Source organism: Larimichthys crocea, chromosome XIV (genome assembly GCF_000972845.2).
Source record: "Larimichthys crocea isolate SSNF chromosome XIV, L_crocea_2.0, whole genome shotgun sequence".
NCBI lineage: Eukaryota > Metazoa > Chordata > Actinopteri > Sciaenidae > Larimichthys > Larimichthys crocea.
The window spans coordinates 9829399-9857305 of NC_040024.1; the positions used below are offsets into that span (position 1 = coordinate 9829399).

Genomic DNA, 27907 nt, shown 5'->3' on the forward strand with positions numbered 1-27907 from the left:
GAAAATTGAGGGCAAGAAAAAAAGAGGCGTTCAGTCCCAATGAGTCTGACCTATCAACAAATGCAGAGTTAAACAAGTTGTACTTCAGATTTGATTGCCTTGATTTTAGTGATGGTCTGGACAAATTTAGAGTTGGTTTCAGAAGGCAGTCAGGTTCTGATTGATAACAAATGTGAGGAAAGTTCATTGGCCCGAATGGAAAAGAGTCCATTGTTGTTCCAGGATCCAAGGTTCCATTACCAAAGGAATTATGTTTAAAGCTTGAACTCCTACCTTCAGAAAGGTACACTTTACCTGGGAGGGTCAAATCAAACGATTACCTCACATCATTGGGATGATTGGGTTCCTAAACAAACTTTAGGCTAGTTGCTGCTACAGTCATGGCACAGAGGAATAAAATATAACAATACTTGTTAGTAGGATACATTAATTGTTTTGGTCTTTGTGTGGGATTTGTTCAAAATAAGAAAAAGAATATTACTAGATTTGTCCTCATTACTGTCCTGTGAAAATGATGTATCTTCAAACTTTAATGTTTTACAGCAATGCATTTTTCAAGATATATGATATTCAAATATGTTTTGCTTTTAACAGGCTATGTGACTTTGGGGGAGATGGCAGAACATCACATTAAGACAGAAAGAATGGGTGAGAAATCTAAGAAGACGCCGAATTTATCCATCACAAATATAATGCATTTGATCATAATTTAAAACCTCTCTCTCTTTTATAGTGTGCATCACTCCCAAAATCCTCTTCTCACCAAGAGTAGGTCAAACACTTATTACATTACTATTTGCACATTATCTTATCTTAGCACCATTAACTTCGGTTATTGTTATTTTTATTAGTTATATACTGCTGGAAAGTACTTGATACATAATAAGCAATAGTTTAAAAGGGCTGTAAAAACTGTTGATGAGTGCACTTGTCTTGATCTTTAACTATAACCTTAAACCCTAACCCCTAAAACTTAAACCCCTTCATTATCTCCTTGCACTGTCTTTCCTTCATTTCTTTCAGTTTACTCAAATCGGTCAGAAGCAGATGCTCATAACCCTGCCAAAGTATTTCAGTGACAGCTACACAGAAGATGAACTTGCAGGACTTTTCATTCCATTTGGGTTTGAATATACAGATGAAAACATCTACGTTATTCCTCAGGCACACATGGTAGGCACCATGGTATAAGTCTGTGTCGGTTTGCTTTATTGATCCTGTGGAGCGTAAAGAGAAATCTATTTCTGTTTTTTTTCCTCTCAGGCCATCATCCAAATGCCAACATTATGGCATGTGCAACAGTTGATTCGTATTGCGATGAAAGGTTTTTTTTTCAAAGGGGTACCACTCTCTATCCGTGCATTGGCCAGCAGATTTCTAATGACACCGGTAAGCTGGATAAAGTGATGCAGTTTTATTGAGTGTTTTTATATTCTCATTATATTTAAGATTCCAGAAAATGGAAAACTGCATTTCAATGTTGACTGCTTTTCTACTGATCTTTCTGTTTCAGTTTGAATTTTATAAAAGAATCATGAAGATGATGAAAATGGTAAGTAAAACACACATACACTGCACATTTTTACATAATAAGAATGGAAATGATCTTCAATGATGTAAAACAGCGAGGCATTACAGGAAACTTCTTTTACATTGAAAAACTTTCTGTCCACTTTTATAATATTTTGGTTTGGATGATTACTTTTTGTTCTCGTTGCAGTCTATGTGTGACAGTTGGAAAACAGTCTTCATCAAGAACATTTCAGTGACTGAAGCCAGAGACCTCAGGGAATCTGTAAGAAAAATGAAATTTGTCAGAAACTACCTGCCACTACTCAACAAGGTATGAACAAACACGTAAGAAGAAGTTTAAGTGACTTAAAAAAAAAAGACTTCCTGTTAATCATACGTATATTTGTGGGTTTCTGTGTTCTAGGTTTTTGTAGAATTTGAGTCTTTTAACGATGCTGATCAGCTTGGAGTTTGGTACAGCCGCCTGAAACGACCCCCTGGATACGAAGTCCACAGGCTAGGAATACCACACGAGAAGCATCCAGAACTATGTAAGCCACTGTTTTCTCTGTCATTCTTCAACTTGCGTAATGTTGTCTTCACTCTTCAAAAACATTCAAGCTTGACATTTTGATCGTTTTCAGATTTTGGAGCACCACATCTTGCTCAAAGTGCTATACCAGACAGCGAGGATTGTGTTCCTGGGGTTATTGTGCCAAAGAGATGTGACATTCCACAGGGCACCGCAGCAGCGTTTTGGGTCACGATGAGATCTCGTCCCTTCATGTACCCTACCATAGGTGTTTGGTTCAACATCCCAAGTAAGAGCGACCATTTATTGATCTTTCAGTATTATTGGGACAAGTTTGATGCTGCCAAATTTACTATGTTAACTTATTCAGTGAGGTTGACTGTGTTTGCCTATATTCCTTCTTTTTTTTAAGATCACCTGACAGTCAAAGGAAAGGAAGACATTGAGGTAAGCACATTTCTCTCTGTATCTTCACCTAATTTACGTTTTATTTTATTTTATTAAGCTGTTCTGACCCAACACCTTTATAAGACACTGCGTTTTTTTCCTTTAATTAGTTCCTTTAATTTCCTGTGAATTAACTTTCGGCTTTGAAAATTGTGCTTTTTTAGGAAGCTCGCTTTATTCTTGGTTCCAAGTCCCCTACAATCATGTTGACCGGTTTACCAATGGGAGACTACAAGCACGAGGACTTGGCCAAGCTGGTCTGGCGGTATTTCCCGAAACAGAACCTTCACTCTCTGTACTACAACATGACGGTTTTACCGCTGCAGAGGAGGGTAAGGAGTAGAAAGTGAAGACTGTTAAAGGAAACAAACATTATCATGATTTTAGTAACTTATCTTTCCTCTCATCACCTCCAGGCCTTTGTGCATTTCCCTGATTGGACTTCATGCATCAAATTCCTCCGAGATCCTTGCACAGAGACGTATCATATAAAAAAACGCAGGCTGACGTCCCACTTTGTTTTGGATTACATGAAGCCTGAATCCAGTGAGGTATGAAATGCAAGGAAATCACCAAATGGTGCATTCTTGGCTGTAATAGTGTGTCAGGATCAAGATGGGAAAGAAAATCAACTTTTAGAAGAGAAGCATTTTTCTTGTACTGCAAATAATTCTTCTCTTCTGTAGACATTACAGGAGAAAGTGTTGTTAGAAGAGCTCTCCACAAACAAGCACAGAAATACAAACATGTACACCCACAAATTGGGACAGCTGAAGAAGAAAATTTTGAAGGCATCACTGACGATCTGTGACTTGTAATCTTTTTACAGGAGATGAAGTACAAATCTCTGATGAAGTTGAGCAACGCTGTAAGTCAATCACAATCTTTCGATTAGCCGCTCTTTTTCTGTGTTTTTGGATCTTTGGCCCTGAACATCAACTGTTTCCTTCTCTTTAGGGAGTCCCAGAGGAAAAGTCTCTGGAGGAGCGCTTGCTGTGTGTGGAGATTTCTGAGACGTCTGTGGAGGTCATTGAGTTGGTCATGGAAGTGGTGGCAACCCTTGCAACCTTTGTCAACTTCCTGCCGCTCGGCAACAGGGTACGAGAACACAAACACCTGTACTTTTTACATTTAAGTGTTGGGAGAACCACCACGTCTGAATTTGCAGGTCTTGAAAAACATTGATTTAACTGTAGTTTCAAGGTCTTAAAACATTTCATATATGAAGGTCTTGAATGTTTACTTTGCTTTGGTAAGACCGTAACATTACCTTCTTTGTATACGGTTGCTGGATGTCGAGATTTTATATATCTATAAAGTAAAATGATGGCAGTCATTTTTGCAGAGTTTCATTCAGACTTCTGCCATGATATAACCTTAGCTAACAATTAATTATGTTATGTTTACAAAGCAAAGGCGAGTAACTAGTGACTGCATTATACTAACGTTAGCCAAGAGGTGATGCGAGGCAGGGGCAACCACCAAGCTAAATGTATCCTAAACTAAGCTGAGATTGACCGAATGGCTGTGGCCTGGGACTCTGGCGTTGGTTGCTTCATGGTGTTGGCTAATGGGGTGATATGCACAGTAAGCTTTTGTTTGTTCACTCTTTGTGTCTATGACTGTCTTTCTACCTCAGATATGTGTTGAGATGGCTGAATCCAGTGGAGTAAAACGGGTGGTGGAGAAATACAAAACTGTGCCCCAGGAGCCCGCTAGACAGTCAACTTGGTATGTATGAATGTGTCCTCTTATTTATTTATTTTTATCCCCCATCCTCACACCTAAATTGACCAACACATTTTTCAACTTTTTTCTCTGTCAGGAATAAAGTCCAGCGTTTTGAGAGGTGAGTGTATCACTTAGTTATTGATCTTGTCCAGGTTAAAAGAGAAGTTGCAAAACCACGAGTAATTATTGTGATGAGTGGATTTTGATGCACTGTGATTAACTGGGTCATCAAAGTCGCTCAAGAAACTGATCAGTTTTTCTGTTTTTAATTTTAGTTTGAAGAGCCTAAAACAGCGTCTACAGGACTGTAGTGAGATCACAATACACTTTGAACCGGACACTGTCAATTTTAAAGCCAAGACCCCAAGTCAACCGCCAACTCAATCCCCAACTGTGAAATGCCAAACCCAGCCTCTTCCTCCTGAATGTTCAGATAATGGGTCACAACCTGCCCAGCAAGCCAGTGGCCCTGGTGGGTCCACCCCGTCTAAGCCCATTATAGCAGGACCAAGTGAAACCGCTGCTAGCGATGTAGCAATGGATGAAGACGCTGAGAAATCAGGAACTGAGACCACCATTGATTCCACTGTTGGTCCCAGGGCAAATGAAGTTGTGAAGAAAGCAAAGGGAGAAGACGCGTTACTAACAACTTTGAACTCTGCTGCTGATGTGACCTCTACCTCTGTGGTCAGCAGTGGAAACACAGTCCCCTCAGCCACAGGGCTCACGCCTGAAGAGAATTTTGCAGAGCTCCCTCAGATTGACACAGACATTTTCAAGGCGCTCAAGGCAGCAGTTCACCAGTACAGACTCACCCGAGAGAGTAAGCCCCAGAGCGAGGAGGAGGTAAGGCCGAACTTCAAATCGTGGCCACATTTGGCAAGAGCGTATTTTGTGTGTAATCCCTCAAAAATCCCTTATTACACATACTCCATTCATGGTTCATGAAAGCACTGTAAAGGTTGAGGAAACTGTACTGTTTTTAGACAAAGACTGTTAATCTAATGTAAACAGAATTAGTTGTGACCAAAAAGTCTTCAATGCGGAATTGTTGTGGCATTTGGAAAGGGTGATTTCCCTGAACAGTACAGTCCGTGAAATGTGTCATGAAATTTTGAAATTGTCCATGTCCATTCCATTACTCTTTAACCCTGCCCATTAAATGTCTTCCCATTCATTTGATGTACCACTAAATCAAAACTGAAATGCTCTTTTCTTTAGAGCACCAACAAAAGCAGCACAAGCTCAAGAACTGCAGCATCTGAAGAGACACCTCAAAGAACGGTAAATAGTGTTTTGCTTTACACCCACAAATGTTATACTTCTTTTTGCCTTGACCCTCAAACCTGGTATGATTTTTCCCAAAATGTGCCTGTAAAATTCTCCCAATTTTATGCAATAAATGAAGAGATCAACAATGTAATCTTGATTTATAAACTCTCTAATTGTTTCCTTCGTTCTCCATCCAGGTTCAGGATGATTTTGCAAATGATAGAATTTCTTCAAAAGCTTGTCTTTTTGATGAGCAAAGTTTCAACATGGATGACTTTGTCACTGTTGATGAGGTTGGTGAAGATGTGGAAGACGCAAGTCTAGAGCCTGAAAGTCTCTCCACATCAAAGCAGTCCCCCAGAACAAGAGAGGGACATGGCTCAGGTCGGTCGTTTGAAGGCAAACTGGCCTCAACAAGGTCTTCAACTGATTCTAAGCGCTCAGCCTCTTCCTCATCCTGTTCATCCTCATCCAAATCAACTAAAGGCTCAACCTCTGCATCACCAAAAGAGTCCAAAAACTTATCTGAGCCCATGTCCACTGCCAGTGTCAGTAAGTCCTCCAGCTATGCTCCTCCACTGTCTACTGGAATCCCCTCCTCTCCTGGTCAGAAAACAGAACAGACAACATCTACATCCAAAGCATCAAATACGGCATCTTCTGGTCGGAGTACCCGATCATCCTCCGCTGCACGTGAAAGGGAAAAGATAACATCAGCAGCAATTGTCAAGACATCGATGCAGACTCCTCCAAAGCCCCTTAGAGAAGCAGGAGTCACAGAGAGTGCAGTGACAGTGTCTGACCACAAGGCCTCAGCAGAGGGCACTGCTGCAAAAACTGAGACAGAAATAGAAACCTCATCAGAAAGGCATTCACCTTCTCAGGAACAAGGGGTAGAGTTGAGCCAAGGCCAGAGTCTGGAGATTGTTAATGTCAACACACTCAAAGACCAGAAGAAGAGCGAAGAAGAAAGGAAGAAAGATGATGCTGACAAACATATAGAAGATGATGACAACATTGAAAACTACCAAATTCTTGATTCTGTTGATGATCAAACAGATGAACAGATTGAGGATGGTAACGAAGACGACAGCTCGAAAATCCAGCAAACTAGACCTGAAAAAGGTCAGACTGTTGGCGATGAAGGAAAAGCCTGCCCAGAGGAGGACAGCGAAATGGAAATAAACAGTCCTTTCCAAGTGCTAGACAGTGTCACTGAAGACCAAGCAGCTATGAGTCAAGAGGACAGTCACTTAGTCCAAGATGATGATTCCACATTAAAGCAACTTTCTGAGGAAGGTGCAACGCCAGTAGTCGACACATCTGAAGGTAAAGATGCAGTAGGTAAAGATCAAGAGACAAATGACAAAGATCATTTCCAAGTGTTAGATACATGTAGTGTACAAGCTCTAGGGGGCAAGGGAGATGGGGAGAATAAAAGACATAAAGAAGAAGAAGAGGTCAAACTAGTTTCAGCAGAATCCTGCAAAGCTTCCAAAGATGTGGAAACTCCTGATGACCAAATCCTAAATGAAGACCAACCTGTCCAAGACAATGACAACAAAGACCATGACAGTGATGTTACAGAACAAGAAACCTTTGAGATATTGGATTCAATTGATGATCAGACTGCAACAGAAGATGATGGCCAAAAACATGAAACTGACGAGATATCTAAAGAAGAAGTTAGTCCCAGAGAGGAAGACCAAGACTTCTATCAGGTAATCGATTCTTTGGAAGATCAACCAACGACTACAGAGCCTGAGTCAGAGACTGACAAAAAGGGAAAAAGGACCAAGAGAGGAGAGGCAACTGCTACAAAAGATGAAAGACCATCAAGGAGGAGCGGTCCTACTACCAGAGCATCTAAAAGTGAAGAGACGGAGAAATCACCAAAGAAAGAGGACAGAACAGTTAAAAAATATGAGACACGGACAAAGAAGGATACCACTGCAGGAGTCAAAGAGATCAAAGAGGCCCCTGAGGAGATGATGTATGAGATAGTAGATTCTGTTGAAGACGAACCAGTTCAAGAGACTGCCACCACAGAAAGGTCTGGTAGAAGGAGGAGTACTAGAGGAAAGAAGGAGGATAAAATTACATTGGAATCCACAGAAGTGTCTGAAAAACCTGTCGAGGATGAGGATGCTACGTACAAGGTTTTAGACTCTGTGGAGGAAGAGACTGCTGATGATGAACCGATCGCCACAAGAAGATCTACCAGAGGAAAAACGGAAAAAACAAGCAAGGACACACCAACAAGAACGAGGCAAACTCCTGCCAGAGAGTCGCAGGAACGAAACCGGGAAACGCAAAAGAAAGGAGAAAGAGCCTCTTCAAGGCACAGTACACCAACAAAGAGTGATGTTGTTGTAGGAGAACTAAGTGAGGAGGTCACCTATGAAATGTACGAGGACAAGGCTAAGGATGATCAGCCCACTACAGGAGGAAAAAGAAAAAGGGGAAGACCAAGGAAAGAGGTTAAAATGACAAAAAAAGACATTGTAACATTAAAGAAGGAAGACAAAGACGCATCAGAAAAAGCAGCTGAGGAAGAAGAGGCGACATATCAAATTCTTGATTCTGTGGAGGACAAGACAATTGATGGTCAGCCTCCATCAGATCAGTCAAGAAAGAACGCCACATCTTTAATGGGACCAACTAAAAATGAGGAGGAAGAGCCGATGTATGAGATCATAGATTCTCTGGAAGATGATCAAGAAGAGCCAAATACCACCGAGGTGTCTGGAGGGAAGAAGAAAAAAAGTGATGAAACTCCTGCAAAAGAAGAGCCATCAACCGACAAAGGAGACACACCAACGTGTGGCACCACGAGTCTGTATGAGCCAGTCGATGACTTAGAGGAGGTACATGATGATCCATCTGCTGCAGAAGATTCTGCTGTTGGAAATGAGGAGCGTACATCCAAAACAGACATCAAGAAAGAAGATAAATCAACAACCAAGTCCAGGTGTGGTACTGCAACACCGGAAGAGGAAAAGAAAGAAAAATCACCTGAGAAAAACAATCCAGTGAGCACTCTGGTGAACCTGGACGAAGTGAGCGAGGAGGAGGAGGATTACCCTGACGACACAGCAGAGGAGGAAGAACTGAGAAAGAGGCAAGCTGCCACAAAAGAGAAGCAGTTTGCCAAGCACAGGGAAGCGAGGAGGACCACGGAGAGGGAGAAGAGAAGGACCAGGGACAGAGAAAAGAGGGAACAAATGAGCCGGAGCAGCAGCAGCAGTGGAGGAGGCGACTGGGGAGGGACGAGGAGGATGAAGGAGAGGGGGAGGGAAAATGAGGAGGAGGAGGAGGAGGAGGAGGAGGTCGACACCAAGGAACTGGTGACTCTGGATGAGGTTGGAGCAGATGAGGCCGGGGATGAAAGAGAGCCAGAGAGCCGAGAGTGGGATGAGGAGATCACGGAGGGAGAACTGCAGGCGCTCGTCACCCTGGATGAGTTTGTAGAGGAAGAGGACGACAAAAAGACGGAGCAAAGCACGCCAGAGACCCGCCCACTTCTCCAGGAGGACGAATCAGTAGACTCCTTGAACCCAGAGGTAAAGATCAAGATTTGAACGTGTGCAAGTTTTATTTTTGGGAAATAATTCTAAAACAAACAGAGGCTAAAGACCTTTTTGTGTCTGTTTTCAGACTTTGGTGACTTTAGATGAAGCAGGCGATGAGAAGGACGAGGAGCCGGACGAAGAGCAAGCTGAGAAAACATCAAGATCTGCTAAACGCAAACACGACGGTGACACAGGTGTGTTATTCTGTCCGTGTGTGGTAAAGTATACTTACACAGCTGTTTGTATTAAACCCATGAGAGGAATGATTGAAAGTAAGAAAAGTAGTGCCTCCTTTATACCCTCCAAAATAAGAGCCTCTCCTTCAAACCAAGTGCTTTGTCTTCTCCTTTAGAGGAAAATATGAACTTTGTGACGATAGATGAGGTGGGAGAAGTGGAAGAGGAGGAGGAAAAGGAAGCGGTAACGGTAACAACAAGGACAAGAGGCCGAGCCAAGAAGAGAAGCAGACAGACCCCTGGTAACACACACGTCTATATCTTTAATACAACTAAAATCTAATCTGTAGACACACAGACTGAAACTTTGTTTGCTCAGTTTATTCTTTGTCTCTGACCACAGTGAGAAAATCAGCCAGAGGGAAAAAAGTGAGCACAGACGAAGAGAAGGAAGCAGCTGATGTTCCGCCTCCCACTTCACTCGATGCCTCCTCATCATCTGACAAAGACCCGTCTACGTCATTGAGTGACGGCCAGCAGGAGGTCCAGAAGACAGAGGTGGAAGCGGCGAGCCAAACCGACGTTGAAGCTTCCTCTGCTGGGTATGAGCTGCAGCCGGAGCGCCCTGAGAACCAAACAGTGGAGGAAAGACTGAGCAGGGCGGACATTAAAGGTACAGAGCTGAAAGGACAGACGTTTTATTCTTTAGTTTGAGTGTACCAAGCTGGTACTTCATCATCTCATTTATTCCAACGTGGTAAAAGTGTTGATGCTTGTTTTACATTCAGGGCTGCAGATAGATTATTTCTTGACGTGTGGTTGTCCTTCAATCATTTGTGGATTGTTTCCTTCTCTTTTTTAGTTGTGAGTAAACAGAGGAGTGAGCTCGTCGGACCAGAACCAAAGAGATCTCGTTCTCAGTCTCCTTGTGTCGCCGCTGACTTCAAAATGCCGACATTCAAACCCAACAACCCCCTCGGTGAGACACACACCGACACACTCTCATTTTTTATTTTAAAGCGTCATGAGATGCAAATATTTATTCACATCTTCTCGTCCTGTTTCACTTTGTCTCCCTCTTCAGGTCAGGAGTTTGTCGTCCCCAAATCGGGGTATTTCTGTAACATCTGCTCCGTTTTCTACGTGAACGAGAACACCGCCAAGGAGCTCCACTGCAGCAGCCGGAGACACTACGACAACCTGCAGGTACACACGAGCACACACATACACACAATCTGAACACACTAAAAACACACTTTGTCTCACGTTGTTTGTTTTTCTGTTTGCAGAAACATTACGAGAAGCTCAAACAGAAACCGTCAAGAAGTTCAACGCAAAGTCCTCAAGACTCCGTCTCTGATTGATCCGACTTCACTGTTTTTTGTTAATTATGTGTAAAAATGTAAAACTGGAAACGTCTGCAGAGGCTTTATTTAAAAAAATCAACGTGTAGAATAAACCATGTTGGTTATATTTCATATAAAATCTATTATAGCCCGGAGTGACCTGTTCGGTTTTTGGTGCCTTGCTCTGCCAACAGTTGCGCAGAAAATGGAAACATGAGCGGTTACATCTTCGAGTTCATTAACTCTTTTCCTCTTGCGTATAATTACTACAAATGAGTTTAATATAAACCTGCAAGTGTGTTTCCTGTTTGTTTGTTTTTCGCTTTTTTTCTTCAAGTCGTACATTAAAGTGTGATGAAAACTCACGTTTACTACATCGTCTCGTCTCTCCTGCTGTGATCCAACAGTAGAAAAAATCGGCTCTAAATTTAAAGAGGTCGCTTCAGTTCCTCGAGCTCAAACGGAGCTTTCGTTTCTGATGCAACATGTAGCACCTTCCGAAAGACGAAGTGTTACTTTGAGAGCTCGTTAACTCGTATTTAAAGTCGCATAAATGGAGCCGAGACTCAAATCTTCGACAAAGTATTTTCCTGTCACTGACGGATTGCGTGAGGCGACGTGATCATCATTTTGTTCACCGTGACACAAACGCTAAACATTTTGTCTCTCGACGACTGTTATTAGTTTTGGAGAATATTTTATGTTTATGTAAAGGTCAAAGTACATTGTTATGTTTTTTTTTTCCTTTGCTTGTTTTGGAAACTTTTATTTTATAATTAAACTCTTATTAAATCCTGACAGATGTGTTTTTATGTTAAAAATATATATATATTAGCGATAAGAGAAAATCATTTTGACATATTTGACACATTGTTTATTCAGCCCTCACCATGTCTTCAAACAAGGGTCCAGTGTGTTGACTTAACTTCTGTTGTACAGTTTGTTCTGTTTCTGTAGAACTAATTAAAACCTCACGAGGGAGAGTCTCATGTCTCACGTGATTTCTGATCACTGTTCATTAACCTAAATAATTATGTTCTGAATAAACTAATGATTTTTAAATGTGTTGTTGAGCTTAATTTAACAGCTACCAGTCCATGCTCCATACTGAGGTTGGTGCCCAGTAGAACTTACTGGTATCAGCTATTGAGTCAGATTCTTGGTCATGGGATGTCAGCTGAATATTACCATTAAAATGTACTTGAAGTATTAAAGTGAAGATACTCACTGTGTAGTAAAATATGTTTGTAGTGCCACCATCCTGTGAGAGCCATAAATCTCTTAGAAAGTCAAAATTTTTCTTTTCCCTCCAATTTTTGATGTTTACTTCCAGTTAATCCAGGAGGGGTTTAAAATATTTTGCAGGTGGTTTATGTTTGGATTATGTTGATGCATTGTGCTGTCTTTGCTTTTGTCTCCGTAAGTCCCCATGTTCAAATGTCCAACTTCAGAGCAGAAATAAACATGTTTACAGCCTGGTACAAAAAACAGTTTTGGTCTCTGTAGCTAATTTCCCCGTTCATGACAACTGTACTGAGGGTGAATTTATATACAACTCACCTGTTCACATTATATTAAGGCTTAAAGTTATGCAGGATTAAGAGCGTGGACGCTTTGATTGACAGAGTTTGAGCACGCAGGCATCATTCAGCTCCTCCGCAACGGCTCGTTGATGGATACTACATCATACATTTATACAGTCTATGTTCCAAATGTCCAAACCTCAAAATTATTAGAGTCACCAATTAACTAACTAGAAACTGAAGCTGTCATAAATGTAGTGAAGCAGAAATAATATTTCCCTCTAAAATCTGGTGGAGCAGAGAGTAGAAAGTTACTATCCATCATTCAAACCTTAACCATTAACACTAGCAGACCTCTGAACGGCTACATCACTTCTTGTTCTCAGCTTTTTCATTTTTGTTTGTTGGCCAGACAAAGAGCTCAAGGGAAGACAACATTTTAAAATAATTACAATTTATTTTGTGGTTCAGAAATCATGTGAGGTTTTAATTTGATTTACAGAAACAAACAACTGAAATAAGCATACTGTATATTAGCGGTTTAAAGAAGTAAACTAATATGTTCAGATACAAACGCACATTTCTCAGGAGTTTAATCAGGTATGTGCCATTTAAAACCTGCATGTGTAGAAAATAGAAGCAGGTGCCGTTAAATCACTACAGAACAAGAGGCTGTGACAGGAAGCAAAATGATGATGATGGTCAATCCGTGCTATAATACACATATGATGGTACAATTTAATACTTTGCAAAAAAAAAAGAACAACATTTTAATTATTTTTTACAGGTTGATTATTGAAATAAAGCCTCTGCAGACGTTTCCAGTTTTACATTTTTACACATATTTAACAAAAATCAGTGAAGTCGGATCAATCAGAGACGGAGTCTTGAGGACTTTGCGTTGAACTTCTTGACGGTTTCTGTTTGAGCTTCTCGTAATGTTTCTGCAAACAGAAAAACAAACAACGTGAGACAAAGTGTGGTTTCTGTGTGTCAGATTGTGTGTATGTGTGCGTCTTGTGTACCTGCAGGTTTCGTAGTGTCTCCGGCTACTGCAGTGGAGCTCCTTGGCGGTGTTCTCGTTCACAGTAGAAAACGGAGCAGATGTTTACAGAAATACCCCGATTTGGGGACGACAAACTCCTGACCTGAAGAGGGAGACAAAGTGAAACAGGACAGAAGATGTGACTAAATATTTGCATCTCATGACGCTAAATAAAAAATGAAGTGTGTCGGTGTGTGGTCCACACGAGAGGGTTGTTGGGTTTGAATGTCGGCATTTTGAAGTAAGCGCCGACACAAGGAGACTGAGAACGAGATCTCTTTGGTTCTGGTCCGACGAGCTCACTCCTCTGTTTACCGCAACTAAAAAAAGAAGGAAACAATCCACAAATGATGAAGGACAACCACACGTCAAGAAATAATCTATCTGCAGCCCTGAATGTAAAACAGAACACACACTTTACCACTTGGAATAAATGAGATGATGAAGTGGGAGGCGGAACATCAGCTGCTTCCTTCTCTCGTCTGTGCTCACTTTTTCCCTCTGGCTGATTTTCTCACTGTGGTCAGAGACAAAGAATAAACTGAGCAACAAAGTTTCAGTCTTGTGGTCTACAGATTAAATTTTAGTTGTATTAAAGATATAGACGTGTGTGTTACCAGGGGTCTGTCTGCTTCTCTTCTTGGCTCGGCCTCTTGTCCTTGTTGTTACCGTACCGCTTCCTTTTCCTCCTCCTCTTCCACTTCTCCCCCCTCATTATCGTCACAAAGTTCATATTTCCTCTAAAGGAGAAGACAGTGCTTGGATTGAAGGAGAGCTCTTATTTTGGAGGGTATAAAGGAGGCACTACTTTTCTAACTTTCGATCATCCTCCGTGGGTTTAATACAAACATAGCTGTTGAAAGTATACTTTACCACAACACGGACGAATAACACACCTGTGTCACTGTCGTGTTGCGTTTAGCAATCTTGATGTTTTCTCAGCTTGCTCTTCGCCGGCTCCTCGTCCTTCTCATCGCCTGCTTCATCTAAAGTCACCAAGTCTGAAACAGACAACAAAAAGGTCTTTACCTCTGGTTGTTTCAGAATTATTTCCCAAAAATAAAACTTCACACAGAGTGCTCACTGGATTTGTTTTCTCAGGTGATTTTTCTTCTTTTCCTCTTCCTCGGTGTTGCAGTACCACGCCTGGACTTGGTTGTTGATTATCTCTTCTTGATGTCTGTTTTGGATGTACGCTCCTCATTTCCAACAGCAGAATCTTCTGCAGCAGATGGATCAATGTACCCCCTAAGTCATCAACTGTCACATACAGACCGTGGTGCCACACGTTGTGTGTCTCCTTTGTCGGTTGATGGCTCTTCTTTTGCAGGGTTTCATCACTGTTTTTCTCTCCTCCATCAGACACCTCGGTGGTATTTGGCTCTTCTGATCATCATTCCAGAGAATATGATATCATACATCGGCTCCCCTCCTCATTTTTAGTTGTCCCATTAAAGATGTGGCGTTCTTTCTTGACTGATCTGATGGAGGCTGACCATCAATTGTCTGTCCTCCACAGAATCAAGAATTTGATACGTCGCCTCTTCTTCCTCAGCCGCTTTTTCTGATGGTCTCTGTCTTCCTTCTTTAATGTTACAATGTCTTTTTTTGTCATTTTAACCTCTTTCCTTGGTCTTCCCCTTTTTTCTTTTCCTCCTGTAGTGGGCTGATCATCCTTAGCCTGTCCTCGTACATTTCATAGGTGACCCCCTCACTTAGTTCTCCTACAACACACATCACTCTTTTGTGGTGTACTGTGCCTTGAAGGGGCTCTTTCTCCTTTCTTTGGCGTTTCCCGGTTTCGTTCCTGCGACTCTCTGGCAGGAGTTTGCCTCGTTCTTGTTGGTGTGTCCTTGCTTGTTTTTTCCGTTTTTCCTCTGGCAGATCTTCTTGTGGCGATCGGTTCATCATCAGCAGTCTCCTCCTCCACAGAGTCTAAAACCTTGTACGTAGCGTCCTCATCCTCGACAGGTTTTTCAGACACTTCTGTGGATTCCAATGTAATTTTCTCCTTCTTTCCTCTAGTACTCCTCCTTCTACCAGACCTTTCTGTGGTGGCAGTCTCTTGAACTCTTTCGTCTTCAACAGAATCTACTATCTCATACATCATCTCCTCAGGGGCCTCTTTGATCTCTTTGACTCCTGCAGTGGTATCCTTCTTTGTCCGTGTCTCATATTTTTTAACTGTTCTGTCCTCTTTCTTTGGTGATTTCTCCGTCTCTTCACTTTTAGATGCTCTGGTAGTAGGACCGCTCCTCCTTGATGGTCTTTCATCTTTTGTAGCAGTTGCCTCTCCTCTCTTGGTCCTTTTTCCCTTTTTGTCAGTCTCTGACTCAGGCTCTGTAGTCGTTGGTTGATCTTCCAAAGAATCGATTACCTGATAGAAGTCTTGGTCTTCCTCTCTGGGACTAACTTCTTCTTTAGATATCTCGTCAGTTTCATGTTTTTGGCCATCATCTTCTGTTGCAGTCTGATCATCAATTGAATCCAATATCTCAAAGGTTTCTTGTTCTGTAACATCACTGTCATGGTCTTTGTTGTCATTGTCTTGGACAGGTTGGTCTTCATTTAGGATTTGGTCATCAGGAGTTTCCACATCTTTGGAAGCTTTGCAGGATTCTGCTGAAACTAGTTTGACCTCTTCTTCTTCTTTATGTCTTTTATTCTCCCCATCTCCCTTGCCCCCTAGAGCTTGTACACTACATGTATCTGACACTTGGAAATGATCTTTGTCATTTGTCTCTTGATCTTTACCTACTGCATCTTTACCTTCAGATGTGTCGACTACTGGCATTGCACCTTCCTCAGAAAGTTGCTTTAATGTGGAATCATCATCTTGGACTAAGTGACTCATAGCTGCTTGGTCTTCAGTGACACTGTCTAGCACTTGGAAAGGACTGTTTATTTCCATTTCGCTGTCCTCCTCTGGGCAGGCTTTTCCTTCATCGCCAACAGTCGGACCTTTTTCGGGTCTAGTTTGCTGAATTTTCGAGCTGTCGTCTTCGTTTCCATCCTCAATTTGTTCATCTGTTTGATCATCAACAGAATCAAGAATTTGGTAGTTTTCAATGTTGTCATCATCCTCTATATGTTTGTCAGCATCATCTTTCTTCCCTTCTTCTTTGCTCTTCTTCTGGTCTTTGAGTGTGTTGACATTAACAATCTCCAGACTCTGGCCTTGGCTCAACTCTACCCCTTGTTCCTGAGAAGGTGAATGCCTCTCTGATGAGGTTTCTATTTCTGTCTCAGTTTTTGCAGCAGTGCCCTCTGCTGACGCCTTGTGGTCAGACACTGTCACTGCACTCTCTGTGACTCTTGCTTCTTCTCTAAGGGGCTTTGGAGTCTCCATTGATACCTCGACAGTTGTTGTTGATGTTACCTTTTCCCTTTCACGTGCAGCGGAGGATGATCGGGTACTCCGACCAGAGGATGCCGTATTTGATGCGTTGGATGAAGATTCTGTCTTACTCTGTTGTGTTTTCTGACCAGGGGAGGAGGGGATTTCAGTAGACAGTGAAGGAGCGGAGGACGAGGGCTTGGTTGGGGGTTTGGTGGTCTCAGATGAGTCTGTGGAAATTTCTGGTGACGACTCGGATGCGGGGGATAAGGAAGCAGCTTTCTTACTTGTGCTTTCCGATTTTGCTCCTGTAGATCTTGTTGTGACAGTCGGTTCATCATCAGAAGTCTCTTCTTCCACAGAGTCTAAGATCTTGTATGTAGCCTCCTTGTCCCCTTTGGGTTTTTCAGATGTTTCTGAGGGTTTCAATGTTATTTTATCCTCCTTCTTTCCTCTGGCACTCTTTCTTCTGCCAGACCTTTCTGTAGTGACAGCATCTTGAACTGGTTCACCTTCAACAGAATCTACATTCTCATACACCATCTCCTCAGTGGCCTCTTTGTCATCTTTAGAAACTCCTGCAGTGGTATCCTTCTTAGTCCGCGTCTCATATTTTTTTACTTCTTTGTCCTGTTTCTTTGGTGATTTCTCTGTCTCTTCTTTTTTGGGTGCTGCAGGGTCACCACTCCTGTTTGACGGTCTCTCATCTTTTCCAGAATAAAAGAATTCATCATCACTTTTGTCAATGTCTGGATTTGCATCTTCCTCAGACAGTTGCTTTACTGCACAACTGTCATCTTGGACCAGGATGGTGACTCGGTCCCCATCATCCAACTGTTCTTCTGCTCGATCATCGCATGGATTGAGGATTTGGTAGTTTTCACTGTCATTCTCATCTTCCTTATCCTCTATGCGTTTGTCAGCATCATCTTCTTTCCCTTCCTCTTTCATGTTCATTTTCTGGTCTTTGAGTGTGCTGAGATTAACATTCATCTCCAGACTCTGGGCTTGGCTTATATCTTCTCCATGTTCCCGAGGAGGATGCATCTCTGATGATGTTTCCAGTTTCGTCTCTGACTCAACACTTTTTGCAGCAATGCTCTCTGCTGACACTTTGTGGTCAGACTTCGCCACTGCACCCTCTATGGCTTTTGCTTGTTCTTTAAGTGGCTCCAGATCAGTCCCCATTGATACCTTGACAGTTGCTGCTGATTTAATATTTTCCCCTTCCTTATTTTTTCTTGCTCTTTTTATCAGCTTGAGATTTGAAGTGTCCATTGCTACATCGCTTGGTGTGGTTCCATGAGGTTCAAAATTTATTGTGAGCTCACTAGAATCTTGTAGACGCTGTTTCAGGCTCTTCAAACTAAAATTACAAACACAAAAAGGAGTCAATTGCAAAAGACAACAAGGTTGTTCTCACAAAACTTTAACCGGTACAAGAATTAATGTCAAAGTGATATACTTACGTCTCAAAATGTTTAACTGTACTCCTGGAGAGAAAAACAGAAGGAGTTGGTCAGTTTAGGTGTGTGAGGATTAATTCATACCCCAAACTTTGGAGAAATGGAGAAATGGAAAGTCAAGGATTGACTGTTTATATAGTCAAAACCACTACTACAAAGATAGTGCTGTCCTTCAAAGATTGAATTCCTGGGATGCCTTTTATGCCATGTGTAAGGAATTTACTGTCACAGTCATGTACATTATACCGGTCTACAAAATCTCTCTCTGAACAGCAATAGAATATTCACAAATTGACAAGTTAAAAACCCTAAACGGCTGTTAAAAGGACGTCTGTATGAAAAATATCTTACTTCTGAGGGGGGTTTTCTTGCTTATTCAAATCAGTCTCCTATAAAAACACAAAGATACATTTAGTTATAATTTAGTTATTACATACATATCATTAACAGTGTGACCACACTACAGCAGACAAATATTCAGATACACTTCCCAGGGGACAGAGAAAGAAAGACAGAAAAAGTAAAATACCTTTTCTCTGACAACATTGACTGTCAGTCTTTTCACATCAAAGGTCTTCACGCACCTCAATTTCTTAGCGTCTTTCTCTTTCTCAAAATGCACAATTGCCTACATGTGAACAAACGCCAAAACAAACATATCTTTGCATTACTACAACCCTCAGATATCTATATGTGGTAAGTTGTTATTGTTTTATATGTGGATGTATTAAGTAGATGGTATAACACTAAATTGTTGCATTTATGCACTTGTTAAGTTAAATCTTGTGAACACTGTGACGTAAGTTCAAAGGTGTTCAATAAACTATTAAAGACTACATATAAATTCATTTTTCTCTTTCCAGCTCCATGTAGTTAGATGTCTAAGCAAAATCTTATTTTTACAATTTATCCAACACTGTAACGATTAGTCAGTTCATTAATTTACTAATTAATTCATTTTTGGACTGTTAGTTGAACAAAATAAGTGCTCTGAAGATATCACTTTAGGTTCTATCAGACTGATCAGATAATCAAATGAAAGGTGAAGGTTTATCAGACTGGGCAAGGAGAGAAAAAGAAAAAAGACAAAAAGAAAAAAAGAAAAGTTTATCAGACGTTGCTAAATTTCCCTGCCACATTAACAGACACATGGCAACCTTAGTCTTTGTAGAAGAACTTGCCTCACTCTTCTGCGGGCTGGAAAAAGACACAGTAGAAGACGATCTTTTTCCACCTGCGGGGGATAAGGAGGGTTCTTTTCCTTCGGAAGAGGACAATGATGAATTCGATGAGGAGGATTTCATCTTTGTTAGCTCAGCCAATAAAGGAGCCAAAGTTTTAACCACGGTCTCCAGGTCAGATTGTTTTGACAGAGACTGTACAGCTAGAGGGAAGAAGACAAACAGAGAGTCAGACAAAGTTGCATTTGTCTATAAATGGCACAGGTATGATCAGTACCAAAACAAGTCTTTAACCATGTTTTCTCAAACCTGATGTTTCCAGTAGTTTCTTGGCCAGCTTCTCTGCATTACTCAGCTTCTTTCGTTGAGGTGAGGATCCCTCTGTAGATTGCCTCTCATGGCTTCTCCTTGGAGATGATCGTCTCTTGTCACTCCTTCTTGGAGATGATCGTCTTTCGTCATTCCTCCTTGGAGATGATCGTCTTTCATCATTCCTTCTTGGAGATGAACGTCTCTTGTCACTCCTTCTTGGAGATGATTGTCTCTTGTCATTCCTTCTCAGAGATGATCGCCTCTTGTCATTCCTTCTCGGAGATGATCGTCGTTCATCTTTCCTCCTTGGTGAGGATTGTCTCTCAGGACTCCTTGAACGTGATCGATAGCGAGAGGGGATTCGGCGGTAATACCGCGGGGAACGAGAACGAGAACGAGAACTAGAACTAGAACTAGAACTGGACCTGGACCTGGACCTGGACCTGGAACTGGACCTGGACCGGGACCTGATGAAAGTCATTTAATCATTTTTAAACTAATTTTATCATTTTAAACTCATTAAATCCAACTGACAAATTCAAATAGGCTAAAATGAATGATGGTGTTCATGTAAATTATGTTGATATATTTATGTTGATCATTTCACAACTCAGTGCTGGAAGGTATCTCTTCTATTCAATGCCCATATCAGAAATTGTGACAGACCTGTGAGCATATTTGGATCTGTGTGGTGATCGTGATAAGCTCCTGCGTCTCTCCCGTCTACCCTCTAAACCACGGCGGCGAATGGGGCTTGATGATCGGGAACGGGAGCGGCTTCCACGGCTGTTTTTCTGGTGACGATTCTGGAAAGTCTGTGCAGAGGTTGAGGCCAAGGACTTGACATTTTTACTTGTAAGCCTGAAAAGAGCAACAGTTGGGGAAAGCATAGGTGAATGACAGGAAAGGAACATTTGCAAAAATGTTTGCTTATGTTTGGCGACAGCAGCTAATTGTAACTGTGGATGCCAACTTACAAAATATACCAAATCATACTCAATGCTGCTTTAAGGTAGGATAAAACATGTACCTGGGTCCAACTACTGGGTGTCTGTGGGTAAAAAAAAGTTCTGTGTTGAGGTTGTGCATTTAGGTGACACTTCTAAATTCAAAAGGATAAAGAAATTGTGCAGGTTCTGCAAACTATAAAATAACCACAGTAAGTATCTTGAAGATAATGGGGGTTCAAGAAAGACCTTTCAAAAAGGTACATGTTTTAATACTGCAGGATGTTAAGGTGTTTTAGGGGCACTAAGCAATGATTATAAAAAAAAAATGTTCAAATAAACAAGTTCGTTATAAGGAAAAATTAAAAGAAAAAAAGACTGACCGACTTTGCAGGAATTTGCAGTTCTCAAGGTGAAGGCTGCTGTTCTGGTGGGTGATCCAATCCTAGCAGTCAACACACAGCATTTAAATATGATTATCAACACAATGTCTACACATAACTGCTACATAGACAATTCTCTAAAGTATGTGTCTACAAAAGCAAAATATATTTATCTGGTTTCTTTAAATCTTTAACCAACAGCAGTCACCTAAAAACAGGAACATTTAGCTCAGGTGAGAAGCTCATACAGCAAATGAACGTTGTGTTTAAATCATCTTTGTTATTATTTTGTTATTGTAAAAACATGTATCACGGAGAAAATTACAGTACATACAACTATGGCAACTCTTTCCTTTCTAATTACAACTGACTTTATAGTCAACTTGAGTTCAAGGGCAACAATTAAATATAATAAATACAGGAGTGCCAGTAACAAAAGAACTAAATGAAAGGTTCTTCTTGGGTTCTTGATAGTGCTATGTCTGGTTCTTCGGTCTTCTTGGGGTTTGGCGCAGATCATCTCATCTCATCGAAGAGGTCACCGTCAGGTATAGATCAGGTCGAAAAACACAAGACGATGTCTGGAGGAGTGGTAGGATGATATGGAAAATGGGAAGAGGAGGAAACTGGTGCACCTTTATTCAATTAGCCAAAATGTGAAATGCTGCATCCCAAAAGGAGGAAAAGATTCTGCGACAGATGGTCACAATGATTGTCACAATTACAAATGATTGTTTCAAATATTCAAACCGAATATACACAAAAGCCAAAAAACGGAGACCAATGGGAGACAGTCATCTTCCATCAACCTTTGATGCAGCGGAAAATTCTTCATCACGTCTTCTAGGCCCATGGGTCCATTTTCAACAACCATCTCAGAAGTTGGCCGCATCTCATCCTTTTATAATCAAATTACGCAATTGTCATTGTAAATCTCGCAATAGCTGTTAGCAATGACTTAATTTGTTTAAACTAGACAATGATGTTACAGAAAAATGTTGGTACAAAACAATTGGTGCTTTCTCCATGGGATGGGTTGCAGAGCTGCAGAGATACACCAGTGCAAGGTACTGAACCATTAACCCAACTATTAAGGTGGTCCCACCTTACCAAGTGGGACCACCATCGCTAAACAGGTTGCCTTCTTCTTAGACTTTTTAAAGAAAGAAAGAAAAAAATAAGGTTGCTTAAATTTATATTTTACAGTAGAAAAGTTCAGATTGAATTGAACAACCAACAGCTGCTTAAAGGCAGAGAAAACAGAGTGCAGTCTTCCACTTACCTTCATATGAGTACATTCTTTGTTACACAGAGAACAGCTGTGTGGGAAGGTTCTCGGCATGGTGGCTATATAGTCATGAAATGTGGCCGTAACTGGTATACCCTTGGAGACTGCTAGCGGCTGTTTGTTGGAAGGGCCTGGCTTCATGTGATTGAAGCGCATCAGGTTCGAGATCACTGGAGGCAGCACTGGAGGAATAACCATGGAACGAGCATCATCAGGGAGAACCATTGGATGCTGCATGCCCTGTGAGGCATCAGGGGTAATGGGGTTGAGAGGAGCAGGTGGGACCAATTTCGCTGAAGAAAACACTGGAGGCCACATCGCTTGCCCTGGCTGCAACACCGGCCACTTCAATTCTTGCTCCTCTGGCTTCTTAAACTGCTGGATCTGCTGCTTTTTCATCTGCTTGGGAACTGTTGATCCTTTACCTTGATTTTTACTCTGATCCTTAGTGCCAGTGTTATTACTGCCAATGAGCACAAGGGCAGGTCTGTCAGGATACACACCACGGAACAGTGGCGTGCAGGGTGGCTGGGTTTTCGACGTTGACTGGCAATCTGCCTCTGGTTCTTTCACAGGAACAGGTTCGGAGGCTTCAGACTCGAGAACTCTCAGGTCTGTGTCTTTCTTTGGCAGAACAAAAGAGTTGAGATTTGTTTGAGAGGTCTGGTTTGATTGGGTCTGCAGTTGTTTGGTCTGATCATGACATGGGGGAGCTACAGAGTTCAGTCCTGGACTGTATGAAGAGCTGAGACTAGTAACAGAACTCTCCTGCTCAGCCGAAGAACCCAACACACTGCTATTTACACCTGTTGTATTTTTTTCTTGAAGTGGTTCTTGACTGTTACTAACATAAATGTCCGAAAGCAACATATGTCCATCCCCACCACTGTTGGCTCCACTGGCACTGATTCTTCCAATTTCAGCCCCAACCCCTCCAGTACATTTGCTAGTATGTCCATACTCAATCACTTGACTTGGCTGGAGAACAGCTGATGATGCAGAACTACTCAAACTGTGACTGGGTTGGGGTTTAGGGTAGGGTTTATCCTGAACTTTTGTTGTAGCCATCTTGGCCTTCTTAATGCGTATTTCACGCATGATGTACGGCAGGTTAGCAGGAGTAATCTGGTCTTCAGGGTAGCAGATGAGATGTTCTAAGTCTTCTTTTTCAAGCCCAAAGTGCAGAAGGATGTTAGCAGCCGATTCAGAAGTGTACTTGGGTTGAATAGGCTCTGTAGGGGCCACAGTTCTGTCTGGCACTGGGCGGTCATAATCACCTAATCCTGGAATTGACTGCATACCACGTTCTATTTCGCTGTGGGGACTGAACCTGTCGTCTTTACCACTTGCACTGTTAGATGAAACAGATGATGAATTAAATTTTGAGTCATCAGGAGTGGGTCTTTTGTAGTTCGAAGACCAGACCAAGGAGGTACCACCACTTTCAATTTCCATATGTCTATGTCCTAGAGATGGAGAGGTTGAGCACATTAGGTAGGACACCATCCCAGTGCCCAAGGACTGAAACTCATGCCTCGTGCTGGTAAAGCGAGTGTCCTGGTCTATCGACTGATGCTGATGAAGAACCCTCACCTCCTCTCTGGCTCTGCTAATATGCATATCTACAGACCTCTTCAAGTCCTCATCTATTGTGGTTATACCCTGTTCAGGCATGTAGCTCATCGACTGAGACATCACCGAGGACGGTGTTCCCCCAGAGTTGTCTGAAATTGCAGATGAAGTTCCAGAGGAACTAAAGCTGGACCCAGGTCCAAGACAAGATGCTAACCGAGGATCCCTCTCTGGCTGTATACTGGATAGTCCATACTGGCCCAGGGTAGAACTTTGGTTCCTCGACACATAGGGGTTATACAGGGGATGGGACATGGTGTTTGCAATCTTCAACAGTGCCAATTAGTGAAAGTGTTGTTTATCCGTGTCAATGCTAGCTGGGCCTTCAGCCCACAATGAGGCCGTCTGCTGGGAAATCAGAAATGAGCTCCCTGGGAGACGGTAAAATTCCTGGAGCAGGAGGGCACAACGTTCTGATAGCAATGCAGAGCTGAAAAGTAAAAAAACAAAACAAAACAAAGGAAGGGATTATTGAATGGGACTGGACTGTAGCTTCTTGGCTGCATCATCTGGAAGGTCTTGCGTCAAGTTGTCCACTCTGGTACGTCTTCTTGGATAATCATTTATTTTCACGTCCTGGTCTTCACTAACAAGAAAGAACAGACCAGCCAAACACAATAGAGCACAGATAAAGAGAGACAACAAGTTCACTGATGTTATCAGGAAACAGACACAAACTCATTTATTTACTTTTCATGTTCGTCTCTGGTGGAAACAATTGAGATTCGGTAGCAGCAGACAGACAAAGCACACAGAGGAATTAAAAAAAAAAAGTATTTCTATTTCAGAAGGTAACATTAGATCATAATGAAAGATTCAGACAATTCTCAAAACATGGTGCTGAATGCAAGTAGTGATTTTGGTGATAATTCAAATTTCAATTCAACTGGAATAGAAGAAAGAAGAACATCCAAATCTTCACAAAAAGATTCAGTTGTTGAATACCCACAGTGGATACTGAATTCCGAAACTTCCCAAGGACTTCTACTACTTCCTTTCCACATCTATCCAATTATAGAGAGAAACCACTCTTGTGTAAAGCTTTTCATTCAACAACAAATCCAATCCAAGTTCACGCTGCTCAGTGTTACAAACTATGTAGCCATGAAGCCATGTCACTTATAATGATTGTCCAGTGCACTGCACCAAGCAGGCTGTGAGATGAAGCCAACACACAAATGCCAAAAACTGCAGTTCCCCAAAATGGCACTTGAGGCTGGCTACAAAATGAGTCAGTCTCCATAAGCCCCCATATTAAAACGCCCAACTTCACAGCAGAAATAAACATGTTTACAGCCTCAATAATGTATGTTGATGTGATTCAGAGTGTTTAAAATGTATTAACCAAGTCTCAATGAAGTTTGCTGAAGTTTTGATACACAAAAGAAATGTGTGATGAGTATTACAATAATTATTAAAACACTGATTTATTTATTTTTTTTAAATGCAGTGAAGCAAAGCTGAAATCTAACTGTGTAATCCTTAAGAGGGAAATGGAAAAAACAGAAACTCAAACCTGCCCAAACCAGACTGAGCGGTGTAAAGCTGCCAAGTATGATTCATAAAGATAATTAAAGAAAAGAGTCACCGAATATCAACAGGCACAGCATCAGTTGCCTGGCAAAGCTTTACACTATTATGTTGCATTGGATGAGGGATAAGAGTTGAGTGTTCAATGTCAGAGCCTCAGAGCACCAAGGGATAAAAGTTGAGTGATGGGTGGGAACATAGACAGGTACATCTGTGAACTGTGTGTTAAAAAATTATGTTTTGGGAGGAATATTGAGTCTATCCATGGGAGACTCAGGCTTTGTCTGTCTGTAAAGATAATAAAGCTCTTCTGAATTCACGCTGAAGAATCCCTGGTGCTTAGATTTAGACTTAAAAACGTGGGAGTCTGGATTTCTGATCGAGGGTCCAGGCGCCTAATCGGACACGCTGTATGTCAGTTTCTTTGAACGCATCAATTCACACAATCCACATAGTTATCTCAACTCTTTTAAACAATTACAATTTAGGCAATGCTCACCACACCTGGGCCTGGGCCTGGGCGAGACTGTACACAACAATACAAGGCAAAAGCCTACCTCTGTTTTGCGGCTGCCAGTGTCAGTGTCGCCCAGGGCCCCCTGGTGCAGGTTGCAGATGCTTTCTACTTCTTCGTCTTGTTGTCAGTTTCTCGGGATGTCCACGTTGCTTTATTCGTCATCTATCATGTATGTGTGGGTGGGTGTCATTATATTTTGGGGTTTTTTTTCCAGTCATTACCAAAGTAACTACTGCTTTCTGTTTGGTTCCCAAGAGAGTGCACCTGACTTCTATATTCGGGTCAAAAAACTTGATATTTCCATGGGTGATGTCGCAGATACAACATCCTTGTTTTACATAGTTTATGGGAAAGTGAGGAACTCTAACTTGATGTGATCTGTAGGGATGTAACGATGAATCGCGACACGATTAAAAATCGGTACAAATGCGTGACGACTCGCGTCGGTTGACAGAAACGAAATGAATCGCGATTCTTGGCGAATGCGAGAGAAGTAGGATATGTTCTTTATGTTCCATGTTATTTATATAATATAATTACAACTTGCCACCCTGTTGCTATAGTAACATATTTATCTTGATATATATTTTATATTAAAGATATAAGAGTGTCAGTTGGCCTTAAAAGGAGGAAGAAGTGAAACTCCTTCAGGATGCCAAAGTGTTTCCACCTGCGTCACGTCAGCACAGCAGTACAGACGGTACAGTAAGTTACATTACAATAAAACTCAAACCTGCACAGTGTTGTCGGTGTTGTCTGTTTGTCTGTTTTCAGTTTCAGCCTTTAAACACGAACACTGGCCGAGCTAAACACAGCTAACGGTCCAGCCCCCTGCTAACTGACGCTTAACGGCCGTTTTCAAAATAAGAGCACGTACGAAGTGAAGCGTGATTTTTTTTTTTTTTTTAAATAAACATTTAAATGTTATACCTGCCGTTGTTCCTGCTTGTCTCGCTGCTCTCATGTGGTCAAAGTGTTTCACGTTCAGGCCGTTTGCAAAGATCACTGTTTGACAGGAAGTGATCCGTTGACTTACAGTTTTTGTTTTTTTGCCTTCAGCCTTCAAAGTAAGAGCACGACGAATTTGTTTTTTTCGAAAGATTATACTTTGTTTATTCCACAACGGGGAAATCACTCAGAAAATGTGTAATAGATAGATAGATAGATAGATAGATAGATAGATAGATAGATAGATAGATAGATAGATAGATAGATAGATAGATAGATAGATAGAAATTAAGGTGTCCAGCAGCGTATACATGTAACACATTACACAAAACCAACATATCAGCACAACAACAGCAACAGAAAAAACGCATGGCACATACACACATTGCACAAAAACAACACATCCATCAGTCATTGCACATGACATGCATACATACATACATTCACTCAACTGTCTTTCAAAAACACCAGGTAGTAAAATGTCACAAAAATAGAAAAATGTCATACTGGTAAAATGCCTGTCATGGTAATGAATAAATTAATAAATATTAGTGCAAATCAAGGTAATGATTGGGAGTGGGATGTGGTGCACAGTTTTGAGAAAGAGAAAAAGAGGTAAGAGAAGAGACACACGTTACTTTACTAGTTATTGCACAGTAATAGTTCAGTTATTGTCCGATGAATTAATATAGCACGTCAGCTATGTAGTCAGTATGTGTGTAGCACTTTTTGTGAGGCGTTGAAAAGCTGTATGGCTAATATACAATATAGAAGTAATAAAAAAAAGTTGCAAACACAGACTAATAAACAAAGTGTGCAGATGTGCAAAAAACTTTATGACATAACCCAAAACACACATACAGTACAAGGGCTCATAGACATGCAAATGTGGAGAGAGATGGTGGAGTGATGGGCAGGAGGAGGAGCGCCCAGCAAGCAGTTGGGGTGGGGGATCAGTACCTTGCTCAAGGGCACCTCGGCAGTGCCCAGGAGGTGAACTGGTACCTCTCCAGCTGCCAGTCCACCGTCCATATTTTGTTCCATGCTGGACTTGAACCAGCAAGCCAAGTCTCTATGGACTGAGCTACTGCCACCCTAAAAATAAGAACAAATAAGAGAAGCGACGTACTAACAAGTACTAAAAGTAAAAGTGGCCGTGATATAAGTAAAAAATGGAAAATATAAATACAGATAAAAAGTAAAATAAATA

The 27907-nt window shown here is 41.5% G+C and overlaps 2 protein-coding genes and 1 long non-coding RNA gene across 8 annotated transcripts in view; 1 reads left to right on the forward strand and 2 right to left on the reverse strand.

Moving 5' to 3' along the window:
* Nucleotides 1–11654, forward strand: part of LOC104936243 (uncharacterized) — a 37368-nt gene extending 25714 nt beyond the window's left edge. For 3 of the 5 annotated variants that reach the window (XM_027287896.1, XM_027287897.1, XM_027287901.1), the window contains 24 exons: nucleotides 595–648; nucleotides 734–768; nucleotides 1024–1173; nucleotides 1264–1389; nucleotides 1514–1552; nucleotides 1721–1843; nucleotides 1937–2063; nucleotides 2157–2333; nucleotides 2457–2491; nucleotides 2656–2823; nucleotides 2908–3042; nucleotides 3321–3359; nucleotides 3449–3589; nucleotides 4131–4222; nucleotides 4317–4340; nucleotides 4498–5068; nucleotides 5444–5506; nucleotides 5692–9057; nucleotides 9152–9260; nucleotides 9419–9544; nucleotides 9646–9915; nucleotides 10105–10221; nucleotides 10327–10448; nucleotides 10532–11654. In XM_027287896.1, the coding sequence (XP_027143697.1) occupies nucleotides 595–648; nucleotides 734–768; nucleotides 1024–1173; nucleotides 1264–1389; nucleotides 1514–1552; nucleotides 1721–1843; nucleotides 1937–2063; nucleotides 2157–2333; nucleotides 2457–2491; nucleotides 2656–2823; nucleotides 2908–3042; nucleotides 3321–3359; nucleotides 3449–3589; nucleotides 4131–4222; nucleotides 4317–4340; nucleotides 4498–5068; nucleotides 5444–5506; nucleotides 5692–9057; nucleotides 9152–9260; nucleotides 9419–9544; nucleotides 9646–9915; nucleotides 10105–10221; nucleotides 10327–10448; nucleotides 10532–10606 (6284 nt within the window). In that variant the 3' untranslated portion in view covers nucleotides 10607–11654. Of the gene's footprint in view, nucleotides 1–594; nucleotides 649–733; nucleotides 769–1023; nucleotides 1174–1263; nucleotides 1390–1513; nucleotides 1553–1720; nucleotides 1844–1936; nucleotides 2064–2156; nucleotides 2334–2456; nucleotides 2492–2655; nucleotides 2824–2907; nucleotides 3043–3320; nucleotides 3360–3448; nucleotides 3590–4130; nucleotides 4223–4316; nucleotides 4341–4497; nucleotides 5069–5443; nucleotides 5507–5691; nucleotides 9058–9151; nucleotides 9261–9418; nucleotides 9545–9645; nucleotides 9916–9971; nucleotides 10000–10104; nucleotides 10222–10326; nucleotides 10449–10531 lie in introns of all 5 variants that reach the window. The other 2 variants (XM_027287898.1, XM_027287899.1) reach the window with 2 other exon arrangements.
* A 1712-nt stretch (nucleotides 11655–13366) lies between these two features.
* Nucleotides 13367–13859, reverse strand: LOC113747604 (uncharacterized). 2 transcript variants are annotated; one of them, XR_003463725.1, is made up of 3 exons: nucleotides 13774–13859; nucleotides 13578–13673; nucleotides 13367–13476 (listed from the first exon to the last, which is right to left on the reverse strand). It is a non-coding gene; the product is annotated as an uncharacterized LOC113747604 (long non-coding RNA). The 2 variants fall into 2 exon arrangements; XR_003463724.1 differs by having other exon boundaries at nucleotides 13578–13697; nucleotides 13774–13826.
* A 1008-nt stretch (nucleotides 13860–14867) lies between these two features.
* On the reverse strand, nucleotides 14868–26624 carry LOC109140053 (zinc finger protein 638). Its single transcript, XM_027288178.1, has 11 exons — nucleotides 26483–26624; nucleotides 22065–24132; nucleotides 20783–20844; nucleotides 20483–20503; nucleotides 20119–20313; nucleotides 19450–19919; nucleotides 19141–19343; nucleotides 18489–18587; nucleotides 18311–18348; nucleotides 17963–17986; nucleotides 14868–17859 (listed from the first exon to the last, which is right to left on the reverse strand). The coding sequence occupies exons 2-11, from the start codon at nucleotides 23955–23957 to the stop codon at nucleotides 14868–14870; spliced, it is 5997 nt and encodes a 1998-aa protein (XP_027143979.1). The 5' UTR covers nucleotides 23958–24132; nucleotides 26483–26624.
* Nucleotides 26625–27907: the final 1283 nt, after the last annotated feature.